Raw genomic sequence first — 22,624 nt, forward strand, 5'->3', positions numbered from 1 at the left:
CTGCTATTATCAGAGGGAGCCAAGCAGAACTGGGTCAGCTTGGGCAGGCACAGTGCAGGGTAAGAAAGAAGGCAGGTTCTCTTCTGCAAGTCACTTGGGGCAACCCGTGCCCCCTCAGAGCAGCCCCAGCCTGACGGGAGGACTTGTCAGGTGTACAGGGAGGGGAATGCAAGAAAATCGCAATCCCAGAAGTCTCAGCTCCAGGACAAGCATGTAGTGACCAAGAGCCCATTGGTGACCCTCTCCTTGGAGCCACCTCTCTCTCTTCCTCTCCCACCTCTGGTGACATATGGACAAAGGAAGGCATGGGAGACTCTGACCCATTCCTGAAAGAGGGAAAAACAGAACCCGGCATAGTGCAGAGCCCTCCCACGGGCCTCCCCTGGCTGCCCCGAGCCTTTGAGGAGACTGAGAACTCACAACAGGGGGCTCCTAGAAAGAGAGTCAGGCTGTCATCCTCACTCCAGAGCCCAGCCCCCAGAGCCACCAGTGTCATCTCCGCCGTGGGCACCAGAGAAACTGTCAGCTCCCCATGCACATGCATAGATGCTGCAGCTCAATCATATATCTGTTACTTGTGGGCCCATTTACAAGGCAGGGAAAAGTCCTTTTCAGCTTAGTATATGCGGATGTGGTGTGCCTGTGTGTGTGTGCAGTGGGGAAGTCTGGTTTTAGAATGTTTCAGAAATTGACTTAAAAAGAGAACAAAGGCATGAGTGGACGGAAAGGAGGAGCTGGGGGAGAGTCGGAGGCTGCAACCCTCCAAGCCTAGTGAAATAAGGAAGCTTTGGGGAGGCAGGAAAACTTCAGCTGGAAACAGATGCTCTGCCCAGCTGCAGGGGAGAGGAGTCCTGAGTCCCCAGGCAGGGCCCAGGGAGGGGCAGCTGGCTCTGAGGGTCACTTTGCTACACAGCAGGCAACAAACAGCCTGCTGGAGCCCAGGCTGAGACTCAAGAGAAGGGCTGGCTGGCTCTGATGTAGAACTTCAGGGAAGCAGAGTGTGGTTCTCAACGCTCAGCTGTGCAACGCAGGACTCTGGGACTAAGTTGAATATTTGTAAATTGCCTGCATAGCTTCACGCCACAAGTCCTTCCCAGGTGGTGCAGTGGTGTTTGTTTGTAAGTGAAATAATGTTACATTTTAGATAAGATACCAAAAAGATACAAAACAAAACAACTGTAGTGCTAAGACTAAATGCTTCACAATCCTTGGAGGGGTAAGGGGTGACGTGAGCCCCGGGGAAGCCACCTAGGTCACCCTCAGAACTATCCTTTGCATGTCCCGCAGCAACTCCAAGAAAACCATCTGAACCTACGACAGCAGACGCAGCTGCACCTGGGACAGCAGACACAGCTGGGCCTGGGACAATGGACACAGCTGTACCTAGAAAAGCAGAAACAGCTGTGCCTGGGAAAAGGAACACAGCTGTGCCTGGAACAGCAGACACAGCTTCACCTGGGACAGCAGACACAGCAGAACCTATGAGAACATCCACTCCAACAGTTCTGGCCTCCTGGCCTTCTCTCACCCAGAGCACCAACAGCACCCAGCCCACGGCTCTTACCAGCCCCCTCACCAGGTGAGCAGAGCTGGGCTCTGGGCTCCCACAGACCTTTCCCTAGGCTGCCCCATGACTGCTCCTTCAGATGCTCTCACCAGGGACCCTCATGTGGCGCTCGTCAGGGGAGAAACAGTGAAGTCTGTAGTGGGCCTTCCCCTCCCTGTCTACACCTGAGCACTGCAGGAGATTCTCCCTGATGAGCTGCAACAGGCTGAGCTCCAGAGAGCAGGCTCTGGGCTCCATGCTTCACCGAGTCCCTCAAGCCCCAGGAGGCAAAAGCGAGGTGAAGCTTTGGGTGTTCTGGAAGGGCGGCTGTCTGTGTGGCTTTCCTGTGGCTGCTGTAACTGATCGTTACAAACTTTGTGGCTTAAAACAACACAATCTCATGATCATACAGCTGTGGAGACCAGAAGTCTGAAATGGGTCTCACTGGGCTGAAATCAAGGTGTTAACAGGGCTGGTTCCTTCTAGAGGCTCCAGCGGAGGGCCTGTTCCCTCGCCTTTTCCAGCTTCTGGAGGCCACCCGTGTTCCTTGGCTCATGGCCCCTTCCTACCCAAAGCCAGCAAAGGTCGGTGGAGTCTCCCACAGAGCATCGCTCCACTGACTCTCCTGCCTCCCTCTTTCATTTATAAGGACGCTGGTGATTCCACTGGGCTCAGCCAGATGATCCAGGATAATCCACCCTGGGTCACCTGATGAGCAGTCTCAAATCCACCCACTGCCTTAACTCCCCCTTGCATGTAATAAAACATATTCACAGGCTTTGGGGTTATGACATCGTGGGTGGGGTTCACTATTCTGCCTACCACAGTCACAGGCAGGGGTGTGCCCATCGCTCCCACTCTCCAGCCAAGGCTAGGGAAGGGCAGGGCGGGAGAGCGGGAAGCTGGGCCTCTTGCTTTTCTTTCACATTCCCAGCATGGTAGATGGGTGTGGACATCAATCCGAAGCCCACTTCCTTTCGAGGGATCAATAGGATGTCTCATCACCGCGCAAATGCGGCTGCCCCTGTTTAACCCCATCACAGCCTGGTGCTTCAGGATCCCTCAAAGTCCAGGGTCAAGGCCCATTCTCTCCCTGGATCCTGCCTTCCCTGCTCCACCGGCTCCCTTCTCCAGCCCAACTCCATTCCTTTCAAAGGGTCTTGTTCCCTGGAGCCTGCCAGCACCGATCCTGTGTTCCCTAGGAGTCCGGAAGAGGCGAGGCACTGGGGATGCTTCCTGACCTGGCCTTCGTCTCGCTCCACTGTTTGCAGAGCAGTTGTTCTGCTGAGTGGGGATGGCAGTGCCAGGACTTCTAGCGAGACGGGAGAGGCACAAGGGGAAACTTGGCGGGGAGAGACCAAGGGTGCGGTGGCTCCACGGGGAGTGGAACTTGCAAGAAGAGCACAGTGGTTTAAAGGGTATTTTTAGGATGTGCAATATGGCAGGCCTGCTCTCACTCAAGAAGACTCTGAGTTAAATTCACATGACTCATCACTGCTTCCATGCCCTGGGCTGGAGGCCAGCTTCGGGGAGAGAACAGGGATGGCCTGAGGGAAAGGGCCCTGGCACCGGGTGTAGGGGAGTGGATGAGGACTAAGACTGGGGAATCAGACTCTTACACGCTGATGGGGACTCCCCAGAACCCACTCGTTTAGCTAGACCAAATATTAAACATGTGGGTGATATGAGGCAGCAGGTCTCAGATCTGCTGTCATAAAGTGGGTCCAAGCAGGAGGAGACCCCTCCTAGGAGAACCAAGTAGATAAATAGCCAGGTTGATAGAAGTGGGGGAATCTTCCTCTGCTTCAAAGAGGTAATAATAATTAGATTTGAGCTTGAAAGATGGGCAGAAGTGACAAAGGGAGACACAAGGCAGAGAGAGGAGCAGAAGCAGTAATACAGGACACAGCAGACTCTCGAGCTTGGCGGGACACAGGTGAGCAGCAGGGACTGTGGGAAAGAAGACCAAAGGCAGGCCTGGCTGGGCGCAGTGGCTCACGCCTGTCATCTCAGCACTTTGGGAGGCCAAGGCAGGAGGATGGCTTGAGCTCAGTAGTTCAAAATCAGCCTGGGGGATATAGCGAGACGCCATCTCGGCAAATAATGTTAAGGGCAGGGCAGTCATGGCCAAGGGCAATGAAGGGGCCGGGCCCCAGACTGAGCCTGTGGGAAGGCCACTGGAAGCTCAGCCTCCAGGTGGCATGACTTTGCCCCTTGCATGGGGCTTCCCTGTTTGGGGACCAGGCAGCTGACCAAGGTGACAGGTGTTGGCTCAGGGAAGAGGCTGCTCACTCTTGGCATCTTGACCCCTTTGTCCAGGATCCTGCTCTGCAACATCCACTTCCTGCTCCCGATCTCCCTGAAGGGGCTGCTGCTCGTGGGCCTGCTCTGCACTGTGCTGCAAGTGAGCAGTGCTAAGGGGGCCTCCAGGGGGAAATAAAGTCACAGCCTGAGCCGGGGAACCGCAGCTCCCACACCATCAACACCCTCAGAGGGGGCAAGCAGAACCTCTGGCCTCCTATCAGGTAATAAGCAGCAATTGCAGTTCCCCAGGAGACAAGGGCCCTGCAAAGATGAAATATCCCTCATCCTGGCCTCAGGAATGCAATCCCACTCCCAGCTGGCTCTGCACAGCACAGGGATGCCGACGGGGCCTCTCTGCCTTCTGCCACCTCTGCCTCAGGAGCAGATAAAAGAAAGGACATCCCCCTTGCACACTGATTCCTTGGAGGCATCTGCATCTCACCTTCATGGATCCTCCCTCAGGCCTCCTTTCCTTGTGGCTCCAGGATGACCCTGTCAGAGATAATGGACTATCGTTCAGTTGCAGAGGCCCCAGGGCCCGTCTGGACTTTTCCATCCCAAGAGGGGCTCAGCTCTATCCCCTTTGTGCCTGTGACACTCTCCATCCCCCACCCGGCTCAGAACTGGCACAGCCACCACCAACCACTCCTGATTCAACCCAAGCTTGGCCCTTTCCACCTCTCAAACTGTGCAACAGCAAATGCAGGATGCTCAGCCCTCATGTGTCAGTCCCCCCAATTCACTTGTAATTAAATAACAACACACCTCTTTTTCTAATTTTCAAAGGTATATCTATTTCCCCTCAATAAAGTTGTTAGGATTATTATTCTCTTCCACTTACCTTCTTCCTGAACTCTGCCTGCTCATTTTTTCCTCCATATTTTACTTTAAATACTTTTTTTTTTTTGAATTACTATATTTCTTTTCTTAGCTCCTTTTTTTGGAGAGATCTTGTTGTCTGTAACTTCTCTAAGAAGGAGGGGAATTTTCCATCTGAACTCTTCCTCTATTGCCTTGAGCACTTCCTCTCCTGAGACAGGTTCTTCAACTGCCATTTGCTAGTGTTCATTTCTTCTCCTTGATCTCATCAGCTGTGAACAGGTGCTGGTTTGCTTTATAACTTTTCTCTGAATGAGGTTGAAGATTTGCCAAGAGTAGTGTCAGGAGCCATGGAGGCAGAGCCATGGAGGGCAGAGCATGGAGGGCAGAGTGTGGAAGGCAGAGCCATGGAGGGCAGAGGGTGGAGGGCAGCGTGGAGAGCAGAGCCATGGAGGGCAGAGCATGGAGGGCAGAGCATGGAGGGCAGAGTATGGAGGGCAGAGCAGGGAGGGTAGAGAGTGGAGGGCAGAGCATGGAGGGCTATTGACACAGTGGAAAGTTTGTTTTCGGGAACACTCACCACTTGCCACATCTTGACTACCTGTGTCCATATGGTTCATGTGTTGAGAAAGGGCAAGACCTCAGGCTCCAGCAGCCTGCATGCTGCTAAGCATAAGAGAACAGCCTGTGTTGTTGCAATGTGAACCCTGGTCACACAGGTTGGTTGCTATTGTCATCTGGAGGCTTCTTCACCCACAAGTCTGGAGCATGGGCTGGGGTGATCCAAGACAGCTCTGCTGGGACTGTTGCCCAGAGACCCTACATGTGGCCTCTCTGTGACAGCTGGGTTCTAAAAGGGAATATCCGCAGACCATCCAGAGGGCAAGCATTTCAATAGACTGAAGAGGGAGCTGCAGGGTTTCTTCTGACTTAGCCTTGGAAGCCATACAGAGGCCCTCTTGCATTGCCCATGGGGGCAAATATTGGTTCTTGCAGGGTGGAAAAATATTTTTACTCTTTTTAGATACAAAACAGAGATATAGATGGATGGATGGATAGATAGATAGATAGGTAGATAGATAGATAGATAGATAGACAGGTGAATGGATGGATGTACAATACATCTTTTGTATTAACATTTCATGAGGGGAGATATTTAGGGATATTCTTTTTTTAGGGATATTCATTGTTATCTTGGGATAACAATGAAAAAATGTTGAGAAACACTGTTCTAGTCCACAAGTTGAAACAGTCACAACCCACCCAGACCCAAGGGGAGGGGACCTAAGCCACAACTCTTCATGGAAGGAGTGTCAAGAAATTTGCAGCCATGTTTTTAAACTGCCTTGTGGAAGAATCATAATTTAGCGCCTTCATGTCCCATATAAGAATAGCGGGACATGAAGGGGTGAAGCCACCTGGTCCCCAGTCACAAGGCCAGAGAGCAGAGTTGATTCTGCCTCTGAATGGCAGCCTGGAGCTGGCCCACACAGCATCCCTGCAGGCCCATCTGTGCACTTTAGAAGGTCACTTCCCAAGCCTGCTGGGGGCACCATATGGTCCCAAGAATAAAAATGAGGCCCTGAAACACCTATCCTTTACTCAGAGGTCACAGTCCAGCAGCCATTACTTGCACAGACATGTCTTGTTTGGGTTCAGTGGGTGAATGGTTAAACAAATTATTGTACACCCACGCAATGAAATCCTGCTGAGCAATAGGAAGGAATCAGCTATTGGTTGTGGTGAGTGCAACCACTTGTACGGATCTCAAGGCTCAGTGAATTAAAAAGTCAATCTCAAAATATTACATACTGCATAATTTCATTTGTCCTCAAAAGGACAACACTGTAGAGATGGAGAACAGATTAGTGGTTTCCAGGGGACAGGAATGGGATAGGGGTGCAAATACAAGGGACAGCATGAGGGAGATCCTTGTGATGATGGATTGGTTCTGTATTTTGACTGGGGTGGTAGTTATCTGGATCTGTAAAATTGCATGGAACTCTACACAAACACATCCATAAACCAATGTATGTTAAAAACGGTGAAAACTGAACAAAGTCTGCAGTCTAGCTAACAGTATTGTAACAATGCCGGTTTCCTGGTTTGGGTCTTGTCCTACAGTTATATAATACATCACCATTGAAGGACACTAGATGAAGGATTCACAGGACTCTATGTCATATTTGCAATGTTAAGCCTATAATCATTTCAAAATAAAAGTTTCAAAAATTAAAACCTCCAGGGGCTCCCTATGGCCTCCAGAACACAATTCAAACTTCTTGGTCTGCCATGAAGCCCTTTCAGACTGAGGCTCCAGCCCCATATCTCACTCCTCCCTCACATGCACTCTGCACACATGGTAAGGGTAACGTAGCTCCTGAAGGTCCTGGTATCCACCATGCTCTATGACTCTTCCCTACCATTGTCTGGGACAATCATCCCCCAGCTTATCCTTCTCATAAAATGAATCATAAGCTCCTTTCTTGCTCATCATCATATTTCCTGGGTTAATATAATTAATAAGGGCCTTGTTAGATTGAATTTCTCTTTCAGCATGAGTCCTGGGCCAGCCCCATCTTTCCCCGAGTCACCATGCATGATGGAGCTGGGAGCCCCACCAGAGCTCGAGTTCAGAGCACGGCAGCTCTGCCTGAGCACTCGGCACTCAGAGGGTCACTCCATGTGCTCTGGACACTGGCATCACTAGCTCAGGATGAGCTCAGGCCTGGGGGCAGAGGGAGAGCACTGGTCCAGATGTAGGTAGCAAGTGGAGATGGTGATGCTTGCTTGTGGCAGACTGTGGGAGTCCTCCCCACAAACTTTAGGGAAACAGAGTAATTGACAAACATTCAGAAAACCAACTGAGCTCATTCCTGAGCCAGGGGTCACCAGTAGTGGTGATGGCACTGTGCACTTCAAGTGTGGACAAGTATCCTTCACCTCTGTGCCCTCCATCCTGTCTTTGAAAAACGATGTCTGCTCCGCCTGTGGAAAAGGTTAATTGCTATCAGGTGGTCTCAACCAGACTTCTAAAGTGGACAGAACTGACTCTGTTGACCTTGTGCATTGGACACCTCCAGGTGGGGGAATTCCAGGAGTGATATCAGAGGCACCCACCAGCTCCTTCTCCCTTTACTGTTTCAACTCGCCCCAGAACTTTAACCTGGAGCAGCTCATCCATGGGCCACCTAGGCAGAGATGTTCTGAGCCCAGCCACACACTGCCTGGTTACAGGGAGAGAAGGGGCCTTAAAGCCAGGGAGACCCAAGGGGCGTCAGAAGACGAGAGGAGCCCTGAGCATGTGGGACACTGGGCAACTGCATGAGCAAGCTCTGCCGGGACCAAGCTCCCTTGGGGTTGTCCCAGAGAAGGGATGGAGCTCTGTGAGCCTAAAGGCTGGGGCTGTGAGGGGTGTGTCCTCAGGGAGCCTCCTGTCTGCAGGAAGGAGGTAGTTATTGCCCTGGGGGAAACTGGCCTGAGAAGCATTTGTGCCAAGAAGAATGAAGGGCCAGGCTCCTCCAGAAAATTTTTTCCCTCCCTTCCTCCGTCCTTCTCTCTCTCTCTCTCTCTCTCTCTCTCTCTCTCTCTCTCTCTCTGAGACAGGGTCTCTCTATGTTGCCCAGGCTGGCCTGGAACTCTTAGCTTCAACCGATCCTCCCGCCTCAGCCTCCTGAGCTGGGATTATAGGCACTCGCTATGGTGCCCGGCCAACTTCCAGGGAATTCTTGCCCTTGGGAAGTGGGCATGAGGGCAGGGAGGCAGGGGACTGGGGAGGAGAAAGGAGGACCCCCAAGCTGCACAATGAGGACTCCAGAGGAGTGTCCTCTAAGAGCCAGGACCCTCCTTTGAGGCACAGGAACAATAAATCCCTCCAGAGTCCACAGGTCTCTCGCATCCAGTCTGAAAGGTTGACTCCCTGCACGGGGCACTCCTGGGGATGGGGCTCTGCAGGGCTTCGGGTCAGCCTGGCTGTATCTTCCGGCAGGAGCCCACTAAGGCCTGTTCACCCAGAAGACAGCACCCAGCATGCTCAGGAGCAGGGGCAGCTTCAGAAGGACCACGAGCAGGAAGTGAGGGCTGCTGAGCCGGAACCTGTGGGGGACACGGTGAAAATGAGTCACTTCCCCGGGAGAACCCCCAGGACCCTTCTCTCCCCACCTCTCCCCATGCTCTGACTCTGGAGCCCAAATAACCCAGGAGCAGCCAGGGAAAGGACCTATGCCAGGGCAGCCCCTTCTGTGGCCCCCATCCCTCCTTCTCCCTCCATCAAGGACTGCCCGGGGGGTCTCATCAAGGAGAGGTGATGGAGTGAAGACAGAAGAGGGACCCACTTCCAGGAGTGCACTCCACAGCACCCTCTCTGTCCCTGTCCCACTCACAGCCTCCACTTTATCAACTGACTTCTTAAAACCAGTCCCCACTCTCGCTTTTTTTACTTTCTGAGACAGAGTCTCACTCTGTCACCCAGGCTGGAGTGCAGTGGTGCAATCATGGCTCACTGCAGCCTTGACTTCCTGGGCTCAAGTGATTCTCCCACCTCAGCCTCCTGAGTAGCTGGGACTACAGGTGCACCACCACACCTGGCTAATTTTGTATTTTGTAGTAGAGACGGGGTTTCACCATGTTGCCCAGGCTGGTCTCAATCTCCTGGACTCAAGTGATCCACCGCCTCGGCCTCCCAAAGTGTTGGGATTGCAGGCGTGAGCCACCGCACCCGGCCACCACTCTCACTGTTCCACTCCAGCTCCTTGTTCCCTCCCCTCAGGGTCTAGCAGCAATACCACAGCCCTTTCTGAGTATCTTTGGGAGAGGAGAGAGAACTGATTCAAACCCCAGCCTGGAGCTGGCCCATCTCCCCACAGACCCCACAGACAGCTCCTGGTGGCAAAATCCCCAGCTGAGCAAAGACCTTTGAAAAGGGCCACAGAACTGGGACCTCAAGTCCGGAGCTGGATGGGGAAGGAGACAGGAAGGAGTGGGGAAGGGAGGAGGGGCTGCACGTCCACCTGAACTCAACCTTCGACCTGAGTCCCAGTAGCTGCCCCATAGGGAAAGGCGTTCACAGCACAAGTGATATTTCCCACTCAGCATCCACATGCAGCCTCAGAGAGTATGAGAATCAGGACCAGAGATGGAGAGAAACAGCAGACAGTGACGATCTCAGGTCACGGTGCGCCACCCCCACCCCCCAGCTTCCACCCCAGGGTTGCTCCCTCCATGGCCTCCAGGCCCTGGGTGCTTACCCTGAATTTTGGGTCAACACCTCCCCGGTGCTGAGGTTTCGCCCAGGGTTCACCACCAGGAAGATGGGAGGTGTGGCCGGATGTGTGGTCCTCCTTGGGGTTGTAATTGCTGTTGGAGATGAAAATGATGCATCAGGCCATGCCTGGGCTCCCAGCCATGCACAGAGCACCCGTATGGATGTCACACAGAATCACCCACTCACAGAAGAGGCTGGAAAGATCTTCTGAAGCCAGATCCAGGGCACCTCCTGGGTGAAACCCCTCAGGGACAAAAAGAGCCCTTACCAGAACCAGCCGTGAGAGTCCCCTCCAATAAGTACCAGGTCTTTCTCTGCATCTCAGAGAAAGACTCTTACCACTCTGCCCACTCTGCCCTCATCCCACTCTGCCTGGGGTGAGGGCAGGGGTCTCTCTGGGCTTCCGCAGCCAGATGTGGAGTTCCAGGAGGAGGAGGGGAAGGAGGAGTCTAAAGGAAGATGGCTCAGCCTGTGGCCCAAGGGGCCTCGTAGAGACCATGAGAGGGGGCTCTGAGCACCCTTCATGTGGACACTCCTTTTTTTTTTTTTTTTGAGATGGAGTTTCACTCTTGTTGCCCAGGTTGGTTGGAGTGCAATGGCACAATCTCAGCTCACCACAACCTCCACCTCCCGGGTTCAAGCGATTCTCCTGCCTCAGCCACCCAAGTAGCTGGGATTACAGGCATATGCCACCACGTTTAGCTAATTTTGTATTTTTAGTTGAGATGGGGTTTCTCCATGTTGATCAGGCTGGTCTCGAACTCCTGACCTCAGGTGATCTGCCCTCCTTGGCCTCCCAAAGTGCTGGGATTACAGGCGTGAGCCACCACGCCCAGCCCATGTGGAAAGGCCACTGTAGGCCACCCCTAGGGAGGGGATAGGTTGACACTCGGCTCCTCCTAAGGACTTCAGGTGACCACCAGACTATTGACATAGTCTACTCCCTCATTGCCACTGGACTCCCAGCTCATGATCTCCCTAAAGCAGTTGTCCTGGAGGCTCAGCCCTTCACCGGTGCCCGATACAGGCTCAGTGTGATCCGATAAGCCGCGTTCAACCTCTCTGTTGCTGGAGATTCGTTGATGGACGTGGCATGAGCCCCACCCCGTTGGAGGGGCAGAGACACATAAACAGACGGACTCACTTCCGCTGGAAGCAGCCCTGGGAAGGAGCCCCAGCAGGTGCAATGGGAGCACAGGGGAGGAGCCTGATCCACCCCCAGGCCAGCAGGGAGGGAAACATGGGCGGCACCTAGCAGAGGCAAATGCCGGACCATGGGATGCTTTTGGGAAGTGAGAGACATGATAGAGTGTGAGTCTGAGGACAGGAGATGGTGTGGATAGCTAAGGGGCAGGGGGCAGGGGAATTTGGTTCAAGAGGGATGGGGAGGCAGAAAACCACAGGACAAGGAGCCAGCCCCAGGAGGATCACCCTTGGGCAGGATGGGGAAGCCTGTCCTCAACCCGAAAGGGAAAGGGGAAGAATGAGTGTAGATTGCATGAAAGTTTGCAAGTGGAGAAGGAAAGAAACTGATGTCCTGTGTGTTCTCAGGAAGGTAGATGTATGGGAGAGTAATGTTGGAAACTCTTAACTTCTACTGGCAGCCACAGGCACCATTTTCTCACTTTTTTTCCCCAGCAGCGCTAGAGCAGGTGGATTTTAGACAGGGCGACCAACTTTCCCAGGACTTTTCTAGCCTTAGCACTGAAAATCCCACATTTGGGAAACCCCTTAGTCCTGGGCAAACTGGGATGATTAGTGACCTTTATTTTAGGATTGATCCAGGGATGAGGGTTTTGTCAGGTAGATAAGGAAATGGAATATGGGAGTTATGAGTGCTGCTAAGAGAAGAAAATGTCAGGCTGGGCATGGTGTCTCACTCCTATAGTCCCAGCACCTTGGGAGGCCAAAGCGGGTGGATGACTTGAGGTCAGGAGTTTGAGACCTGTCTGGGCAACGCGGGAAGACGCTGTCTCTACTAAAAAATACAAAATTAGCCAGGTATGGTAGTGCACACCTGAAGTACCAGCTACTCAGGGGGCTGAGGTGGGAGGATCACAAGCCCAGGAGGCGGAGGTTGCAGTAAGCCGAGATCGCTCCACGGCACTCCAGCCTGGGCAACAGAGTGAGACCGTGTCTCAATAAAAGAAAAAAGAAAATGTGATCTATTGCAGGGGCTCAAAGTGGTCTAGGAAGGAAGTGAGGTCAGAACGGGAGTGATGGGGGCAATAAATTGGGGGAAATGGAGGGATCAGAAGATAGAAGGTCACTGTGAGGTTGAGAATAGGGACAATGGCATGAGGATGGGGGAGAGCTGATTGATGAAAAGTTGTCAGAAAATAGAATGTCTGAGTTTAAGACTCTGGGCAGCGACCAGGTCGGGTGATGACAAGCTCTGAGGTGTTTCCATGGGGTGCAATTCTGAAGACAGTAGAAAATAAAGGACACCAAGGTTGAGAATGTCAAGGAACCCAAGGCAAGATTGCCAAGTTATTCATTAAAACCTGCCAAGATAATGGCAGAGGTTGGAGTGGAGGCACTGGCAGGTCTCCGTTGAATGAGGGGGAGCAGCCTGGAAGCTGATGGTCGGCCTTGTCAAGCACAGGTAGAGGGTGGGCATGGCCATCTGGCACAGCATTTAAAGGAAGCAGGTGGAAAGTCATAGGGCGGAAGTTGTGATGTGGGCAGGAAGAATCGGGACACGGCTCCATGGCCCTCTAGCATAGGGGGAGTAAGAGAAAGAGTAGCTTTCACTCAAGAAGCTACTAAACAGGAAGGTCTTCCCAAGCAAGACATATTTCAAAACAACATGGTAAGGGGATGTTCTGTGAGGAGGCTGCAAATGTACAGGAGTGTTTCTTCTTTGGTACAGGCTTCCCAAAGGGCATGGTGGAAACAGCTTTGGCTCAGCATGAAGGGGCCTCCTCCACGCTGGATAATGGGGTGAGGCCCAGGCCCTGTGGGAGTGGCGGCGCCTGAGCTGTGCACCCCCCAGCCCACCCAAGGCTGAAGGATCAGCCGCCTCTCTCCATGCCCATGCCATAGGCTCCTCCCAACACCACTGTGACTGAGGACAAGACAAGACTTGGACGCACACTTCAGTGTGCCGTCCACCCTTGTTCCCTTGTCCAGTCGCACCCCAAACCCTGCTGCCAAAGTGAGGGGAGCTCTTACCTGGGGAAACATACACCCTAACCAGGTCCGAGGGATCGCGTGACCATGAATCCAGGACCCACACTGTCTGAATTTTGCACCAGTAAGATCCAGCATCATCTTCATTGAGGTTCTGCATGGTCACAGTGAAGGCGAGAGCCTCCGGGTGGTCTCTGATGGACACGCGGCCATTCCTCTCCAGCTTCTCTTCTCCCTTGGTCTCCACAATGCTCTCACATGACGTGTCGTACTGTCCTCGGCACCAGTACTTGTTATATCCCTTGTACATGCTCTCATACTGACACCACACTGTCAGAGAGCCCCCCGCAGTGCCAGTCACAGAGCCGGGGCCCGTCAGAGACAAACAGCCTGGAAAACACAAGCCCGAGTCCCAAGTCTCCATCCAGATGGCCCCATCAGCAGCCGTCTGTCTGAAGCTTAAGGGGAAGGTTGCCAGGGAGACCTGGGTGTTTCCTGGGAGGGGAACCTGGAGGAATACTTGAGCTTAGGACCTAAGCCAAAGAGTCCCTGTGAGAGCAGAAACCTGTCCCCTGTGAGAGCAGGGACACCAAGTCACAGCACAGGGGCCCCAGCACCTGGAGACCAAAGCTGGAGGCAGGAGCAGAGAGGAGCTGGTCATCCCACCTTGTCCTGGGCCCTGCAGCCTCTGCCAGGCATGAGATTTGGTCATATACAAGATCACTTCCCTTTGGAGTGAGACCCATATATTCTGGGGTCTTCTGAATCTCAGGCTTATTCTTTAAAAGCACAACTTGCGGTTTCCTCCACTTTCAGAGTGTTCTTGTGGGAGGAAAAATACTCTCCGGCTCTGATCTTAACCACTGTCCAGAAAGAATCAACATGGCACTGGGAAGAGGGGTTGTCCCCAAAGGAAGCCCTGATAAGCTTCTTTACCTGAATTTGGGACACAAGATGACCCTCCCGACAATAGTCCCCAGGTCTTGGGAGTCAGAGGTCACCATGCATTCAGAGGAAAGAGGGAAGCTGCTCTCTGTAACCAAGTGAGGTGATTTGGGTCCTGGGGGGAAAGTGGGGTTTAGAATCTGGGAGGCAAAGTGTGAGAAGTTGATACGGAAGCAAAGAGAAGGGACAAGAAAGGCTGTAGGTAGGCAGAAGTTCAGGCATTATGGGATGTGATGCTCAGCAGAGCCCCCCAATATCTTAAGCAAGTGCTGAAAAACTGACAAGAGGCTCTGTTTGAACTTGAGGGTATGTGCATGTGCACGTGTGTGTGGGTGTGAGAGAGAGGGAGAGAAAGAGAAACAGTGATGAGGCTGAGCTTTGCACCCCCTCAGAGTAACCTGAGTTCACAATAAGAGGATGAATACGCGCAGGGGCCAAGGAAGCTTAAGCCGTTAGAATGAGCAGAAATTGTGAAAGAGCCCCTGGCATCTGTGGGTCCTATGACTATCTGGGCTCCTGAGCTAACTACATCTAGATCTGAGGTGATTGAGGATGGAGGAGCCCCTGACTTCTGGCTTTCATTCGTTTCCCTCCCCTCGTCCCACCATCTGCCTTTCCTCCCCACTCTGTCCGCAGCTGGCTCTGTCTGTCATATGCCTTGGCAGATGTGTGAGCTGCCACCACGCACACCTTCCTCACCCCACCAACCATGCTTGGCCTGAGACAATCTCACTGTCACTATCTCTTCCCACCCTCCTGGTCCCTTCCACACTCAGTAGCACCTGTCACCCCCACCCTGACCCCTTCCCAGCCCCTACCCCAAACCCCGCTCCAAACCTGTGTTTTCCCGCTCTGTGCTCCCTTGACCACAGCAAAGTGGCTTCTGACCCTGCACCTTCTGAGCACTCCCCATTTCTCTGCTGTCCTAATTCTCGTAAGAACCTTCCTCGCTCTGGATGCTGTGCCCTCAGGAATCTTCCCATTCCCAAATCCCTGCTCCCCACCTACGTTCTCCCCCAAGAACCTGTTGCCCCGCAGCTGCACACCCCTCCTGAGATTTGAGAGCCGGTCCTCACCTCCTCCCTTCCACCTGCCCCCAGCTCCCTCCTGGAGGTGGCACATCCCAGCAGCACCTCCTTCTAGGTTCTGGACAGAGCTCAGGACTGCATTTCCCACAATGGGAGCTTGGCAGTGTACAAAGGGCTTGTCACAGCCAAGAGTCTGGTGATGGAGCCGGGGCCTGCTTGTGCTGCTTCCTAAAGGGATCCTTCCTGGAGAGCTTGGGGTTGTTCTTCTTCTGCCAGGATCAGAGCCAGTGCCTTCAGAGCTGAATGTATCCTAGAATTCCTGCCACTCCAATCAAGAAGATGCCAGCAGCAGATAGGAAGTCAGACTCAAGAGAGCTTTCCAGGCTCCTTCCAGCCCAGAAAGTCTTTAATTCCTCAATTGCATAAGAGCTGGCCTGGCCTTCTGCCTCTGGCCTCTGGTTCTCCTCTGGAATCTGTCCTCCACTCTCCTGATTACAACCTGGGCTCCTTCAGCCCTGCTAGGAAGCAAATGTTTCGCTCTTCCTCTCAATCACACACACACACACACACACACACACACACACACACACACTGGGGAGAGCACAGCTGAGGGAGGAAACCATGGGACCATTTTGTCCCTTCCAGTGCCCAGAGCCACTTACTTTTAGCTCCCTCTGGACTGAGCTGTTTCCTTCCCCAGGTCTCTATTGGGTAAACCTCCAGGTTTGGGGGGTCTTTCTGGTTCACAAACTTTACAACTTTTCAAGCCATTCTAAGCCAAGCAAACATCAGTCCCTTTGAAGAGGCAGAATCTCATCCTGAAAAGCCTAAAAGTGCTATTGGGAACCCCAAACCCAGCAAATCTGGAAGGTCACCCTAGAAAAGAAAGGGCCTTCTGCATTCATGATGGCTATTCTCTCCAGTAGGCAACCTTCTCATTGAAATGAAACCAATTCAAATTAATCTTCTGAAAAGACAGAAGATGGTTCTTAAAATGTGGAAATCACAGCTGGGCGCGGTGGCCCATGCCTGTAATCCCAGCACTTTGGGAGGCCGAGGCAGGCAGATCACAAGGTCAAGAGATCGAGACCTTCCTGGCCAACATGGTGAATTCCCATCTCTACTAAAAATACAAAAATTGGCCGGGTGTGGTGCCTCAAGCCTGTAATCCCAGCACTTTGGGAGGCCGAGGCGGGTGGATCACCAGACGTCAGGAGTTCGAAACCAGCCTGGCTAGCTTGGTGAAACCCCGTCTATATTAAAAATACAAAAATTAGCCAGACATAGTGGCGGGTGCCTATAATCCCAGCTGCTTGGGAGGCTGAAGGTGAGAATCACTTGGACCTGGGAGGCGGAGGTTGCAGTGAACCTAGATCACGCCATGCACTCTAGGCTGGGCAACAGAGCGAGACTCCATTTAAAAATAATAATCATAATACAAAAATTAGCCGAGCATGGTGGTGTGCACCTGTAGTCCCAGCTACTCAGGAGGCTGAGGCAGGAGAATCACTTGAACCTGGGAGGCAGAGGTTTCAGTGAGCCAAGATCATCCCATTGCACTCCAGCCTGGCAACAAAGCGAGACTCTGGCCAAAAAAAAAAAAAAAAAAGGAAGTCACTTGTAAAGACTTATATTTCAGAGGTAGGGCAGCAGTGTGGATAAGAGTACTATCTAAAGCCCAGTAAGCAAAGCCACCTCCAAAATGGAGGTAAAGCAAGGCAACTTGCAGAGGGGAGAGCCTGGATAGGTGAGCTTAAAGAAAAAGATAAAGGCCAAGGTGAGCGGATCACTGGAGGTGAGACCAGCCTGGCTAACATGGTGAAACCTTGTCTCTACTAAAACTACAAAAATTAGCCAGGTGTGGTGGCATACGCCTGTAACCCCAGCTACTCGGGAGGCCGAGGCACGAGAATTGCTTGAACCTGATTGGCGGAGGTTGCAGTGAGCCGAGATCACCCCACTGCACTCCAGCCTGGGTGACAGAGCCAGACTCCCTCTCAAAAAAAAAAGAAGAAGAAGAAGAGGAAAGAAAAAGATGAGATAAGGGATGTGGCTGATTAAATCACAGACCCTCAGATGTAGAGCATGGCTTATGGTTGCTTAGCCCAATTTTCTACTTAATGTAAAAATATAACAAAAGCAAATTTTCATGCAAAGTATTGGCAGATGACACCAAATTACTGTTGTTTGAAAGAAGAACCAGGATTGGATTGGGAAGGAGTGGGTAGATCTATGCTGTTGATAGCATTCTAGTTCATGGATTGGCCAGTGAGCTCACAGATGTTTGTTAAGTTACATATAATTAAAATAAAAGAGGGTCTTGAATGGACCAGTGATGAGAGAGTGTTCCATGACCCATGATCTAATCCTGGGCACCTGAAGTTAAGGAAAAATAAGGTTATGCTAATTCCAAGATACTTTCCTCTGTCCTGCTAGAGTGTTACCTGAATGCAAGATTAGCAGTTCTCAAGGAAATCCAGCATGTTCCTGGAAATAATTGATGGAATTATATAAATGCATCGGTGCATTTGTTGAAACATGTGCTTGCTGGTTGCTTGAGGTTAATGGGAGCTACTAAATATTGGACAGCAATCAGTTCAGAATGGAAATACCAGATGATGTGGCAGAGAGGTCAGCTATTTTGTGACTATTACTAGGTTAGCCTTATTCTTGACACCTCCATGGCCAATGGAAAGAGCTCTGTGGAGGACACAGATCTGGACTTCATTTCCAGCTTGTCTACTTAGTTCTTATGTCATCGGATCTCCCTTCATCATCTTATTTATAAAGTGGAGTCAATGCTATTTGCCCTGCCTGGGTCACAAAACTGCTCAGAGGGTTAAATTCTATCATCTGTTTGGAAGTGTTTGTAGGTTATAAAAATGTGTAATAAATAGAATTCTAGTTTTGCTCTTTTTAAATTTTTTACTTTTCTTTTTTTGTAGAAATGGGGTCTTGCTATGTTGCCCAGGCTGATCTCAAACTCCTGGGCTGAAGCAATCCTCCTGCTTTGACCTCCCAAAGCACTGGGATTACAGGTGTGAGCCACCTCACTCAACCAATGTTTGCTTATTTTGTATTTGAATTTGCTTCCTTCCTCTTTGTCATTTCCCCTCCCTGCTAGAATTGCCCTTTCCATCTCTCTTTCCCAGTTAAGATTTTCAGAGGGACCTGCGCAGGTCACATTGCGAGTCTGAGGATGGGGAATGAGATAGGGGTGGAAAGAGAGATGGAAAGGGCAAAGAAAAAGGAAGCAAATTCAAATACAAAATGAGCAAACATTGGTTGAGTGCAGTGGCTCATGCCTGTAATCCCAGTGCTTTGGGAGGTCAAGAGAGGAGGATTACTTGAGCCCACGAGTTTGAGTCCATGTCACCTACCTGGTCTTCTTCCTTTAAATCGCTGTCATTTTCACTCACCCTTCTAGAAAGAATCTTGTCATTACATTGGGCAATTTCTATGTTTTGTGAGGGAACTCAACCATAAAATTCATTCTGCAAACATGAAGAATGTCCTCTAACTTTTAGCCTAAATTTATTTCCCCAGAGACAAATGTGTTTTCCTGCATTTTTGTATTTTGAATGTCTATTAATAAGAGTTTCTCTTCTGAAGTCCAACCTTTGCAGGACAGTTTCATTTACTTGTTTACACCACACCTTGTTCCGGGAAGGATTTAAGGTAGATGTTGAGGATGGCATTTTTTTTTTTTAGACAGGATCTCAACTCTATCACCCAGGCCAGACTGCAGTGGTGCAATCTCGGCTCACTGCAACCTCCGCCTCCCAAGTTCAAGCAATCCTCCTGCCTCAGCCTCCCTAGTAGCTGGGACTACAGGCGTGCATCACCACGCCCAGCTAATTTTTGTATTTTTAGTAGAGACAGGGTTTCACCATGTTGGCCAGGCTGGTCTCAAACTCCTGACCTCAGGTGATCCACCCACCTTGGCCTCCCAAAGTCCTGGGATTACAGGCGTGAGCCACCACGCCCAGCCCATTAATTATTTCTCACAAACCATTCCAACCCCTTTACACTAAGCTTCGTCAAAACAGAACTATTGTTAATTCTTGAACTCTCCATGGTCTTTAATGTCCTCACACTTGCACATAAGCTATTCCTTTCCCACTCAGCCAACTCATTCATCCTGCAGGATGGACTTCCAATGAAGCCTCAGTGACATCTCCCACCCTTCCAAGAGCAAAGTGAGGGGTTCCTGTTGCATACTCTCATCACCACATGAATGAGTCTCTACAACAGTAATTTCCACATTGTATTGTAGTTAGTTGACTCCCTCAGTTCAGAAGTTACTCTTAATTACAGCACCCAGAACAGTCCTGGCACATATCTGGTGCTCAGTAAGTGTTTGTAGGATCCGTGGATGAATGATTGAATGTATAGAAGGATGCACAGGTGAATGAACGGATGTATCTTTCCCTTTTCTGTGGACACTTCACCTCTGGTTTGAACCCAGGACAGCTCTTCTACCTACTGTCCTGCCCCCTGCAAAACCAAGTCCCCAAAGCCACAGCCCCACTCACCTGAGAGGCAGAGAAGGAGTAGAGCTGGGAGCAGCCACATGCTCCTGTCTCCTTGACTTCCGTCCTCAGCAAATCTAGGTCCCAGCTGGAATCCAAGTATAGGTAACGGAGCCTGGGTCATCCACTTTCTACTTGTCCAAGTTTCCTTTGTGTTCTCACTCATCTATTTCCTCTTTTGCCTTTTAAAGGTTGCTTCCTAATTTTAAGCCTTACTTAGCAGAAGAGAAAGGGTGGCAAGAGACGTTTCTGAGAATGGACCAAGCACAAACAGGAAAATCTGTTGGCCTTCATTTAATGTGAACGTAGTGTTTGAGTCACCCCCTGAGATTTCATGACTCGGAACTTCATGAAAGTCAGTCCCAGTTTACGAAACCTCTCCAACAGAGGAAACTCTGTTCCCTGCCTCTTTCACTCTTCTTCCTATCTGGGATTACTTCATCGATCTAAGTAGCTTCCCTTCTCTATGGCTGCCTACTTTTGAATCATAAAACACCCTCTACTTAAGGAGCTGTGGTGATCACTCCCCATGTCTTTCTCAACCGTTATCTCCATGCGGATGACTTCACACCTCTTCCTCTAACCCAATATCCCAATATCTCTCCTGGGCTCCAGATCCTACTTTCTAACTTCCTATAGGGAAGCTCCACCTGGTTATACACTATTAACCTAGTTCAGTATATGGGTCATGGTCAACAGCATAGATTCTGAAGTCACACAAACTCAAATCTCATCTCCATCATTTATTAATCATCTGACCTTGGGCATGTTGCTAAATCACTCTCATCCTCAGTCTCCTCATCTGTAAAATAGAGTACTCATGACAATTCTTTCTTATAGGGTTGCCACAGGAAATAAATGAGTTAATGTAAGTAAAGTGCTTGATACAGTGCCTGGAACATAGTAACTGCCCAGTTAATATTAAATACCTTTAGAATAGTCCTGGACCATTGAAATAGCTTCTCATCTGGTCCCTCCACTAGCTATACATTCTCTCTAATCCAACTTGCACATCAGAAGATACTCTTCTCTAAGACATAGCTATCTGAAAATATAATTTCTTTCCTTCTCTTTCCCCAGAGATACCCATCTTTGATACCCACAGCCTCTAATCTTTACTATCTTTTAGAACTCTACTGGATCATCTGATATTTCAAACTTTTGTTGTAAGAGCACAACTTCTTATCTTTTCTGTACCACCATATCTGATGAAGTATTATATAGCCAGGCATGGTGGCACGTGCCTGTAATCCCAGCTACTTGGGAGGCCGAGGCAGGAGAATCACTTGAACCCAGGAGGTGGAGGTTGCAAAGCAATGAGCCAAGATCACACCATTGCAGTCCAGCCTGGCGACAGAGCGAGACTCCATCTAAAAAAAAAAAAAGAAAGAAAGATAAGAAAGAAAGAAAGAAAGAAAGAAAGAAAGAAAGAAAGAAAGAAGAAAGAAAGATAGATTATATATAGAATAGAGCCCTGGATGGAACAATAAAACACCAGGACCCTGGTCCCATGTGTGACATGAGCCACACACTTGAGGGATCCAGAATGAGCAGAGCTGACAGTAGCCACAACGTTGTGTCTTAGTCCATTTTCTTCTACTATAACAGAATACTACAGGCTAGCTAATTTATAAAGAACAAAAGTTGGCAGGCGCAGTGGCTCATGCCTGTAATCCTAGCACTTTGGGAGGCCGAGGCAGGTGGATCACTTGAGGTCAGGAGTTTCAGACCAGCCTGGCCAACATAGCAAAACCCTGTCTCTAACAAAAATACAGAAATTAGCCCTGCATGGTGGCATGAGCCTGTAGTCCCAGCTACTCAGGAGGCTGAGGTGGGAGAATTGCTTGAACCCAGGAGATGAAGGTTGCAGTGAGCCAAGATCACGCCACTGCATTTCAGCCTGGGCGACAGAGAGAAACTCTGTCTCAAATAATAATAAAAAAAAGAACAAATTTGTTCACCTTCCTAGCTTTCTGAAGATGAGAAGTCCAAGAGCATGGTAGTGGCATCTGACAAGCGTCATTCCATGGCAGAAGACAAGACAGCAGGCAAGCCTGCTAGACAGAAAGAAAAAGGGGACTGAACTCAGCCTATCAGGAAACCACTCTCACAATAACTAACCCACTCCGGAGATAACAGCATTAATCCACTCGGAGGACTGAGCTCTCATGACCTAATCACCTCTTAAAGACCTCACATCCCAATGCCATTACATTGACAGTTAAGTTTCAACACGAGTTTCTGAGGGAACATTCAAACCGTAGCAACCCTTGTGCCATTTATTCAGCAGAGACAACAGTTGCAGGCTTCAGTTCTCTCCACCAAGAGGACCAAACAAATCGTCAGCCTTCTTGGTTCTGCTTTTATGATGTTTTCTTCTGGTTCCTTTTTTGAAAATCTTATCCCTACAGTTGTTTATAAAAGAAAAGAAATGGGAATAAGCAAAGGCATGTGTTGATGGTTGGAAAACTATAAACTCGCCATGTCTAATATAGGCACATTTCATTATAATCCAATTAGAAAATCCAAACTCCAGACCACCTAGTAAGACAGAGTTGACACAGAAGCTATCATCTGGTTCCAAACTGAAGTCAAATCCAATAAAAGGAAATTCCAGGTATTAGAAATGTAAAGGGAACTAAAAGCCAGGTCTGTGAGCAGGATCTGATACCAAGAGGCTAATGGGGACCAGTCAAAATTAATTTGGGCCTTAGGAGGAGAGGGGCTGCTGTTTAAATAGCCACTCAGGGACAGAAGACAATGTCTCAGGTCTACACAAGACAGGGAGTGGGAGCAGAGCCCCCTGCCAAAAGCTAGGATCCATGAAGGGTCATTACGCCCATGGAACAGGATGAGGGGAGACCCCATTGATGGTCTCATGGGAGTATCAAGGCACCTCCACTCCCTATAGTTATAAGGAGTTACCTTCCATGAGAACAAGCACCTAAGTTGCACTACACAGGGGTGTGAGATCCAAAGTACAACTTCCCATCGTGTGGAAGTGTGGACAAGGACGTCAATATAAAACAGGTTGGCAAATGACGAGACTTGTAGG

At 50.4% G+C, this 22,624-nt stretch overlaps 1 protein-coding gene across 1 annotated transcript; it reads right to left on the bottom strand.

The window, feature by feature from the left end:
• Positions 1-6,849: 6,849 nt before the first annotated feature.
• On the bottom strand, positions 6,850-20,114 carry CD300E (CD300e molecule). Its single transcript, XM_003813341.7, has 4 exons — positions 19,573-20,114; positions 13,107-13,454; positions 9,916-10,024; positions 6,850-8,764 (listed from the first exon to the last, which is right to left on the bottom strand). The coding sequence occupies exons 1-4, from the start codon at positions 19,733-19,735 to the stop codon at positions 8,665-8,667; spliced, it is 720 nt and encodes a 239-aa protein (XP_003813389.3). The 5' UTR covers positions 19,736-20,114; the 3' UTR covers positions 6,850-8,664.
• Between the last annotated feature and the right edge of the window lie 2,510 nt (positions 20,115-22,624).

The sequence above is a fragment of the Pan paniscus genome, chromosome 19 (genome assembly GCF_029289425.2).
Source record: "Pan paniscus chromosome 19, NHGRI_mPanPan1-v2.0_pri, whole genome shotgun sequence".
NCBI lineage: Eukaryota > Metazoa > Chordata > Mammalia > Primates > Hominidae > Pan > Pan paniscus.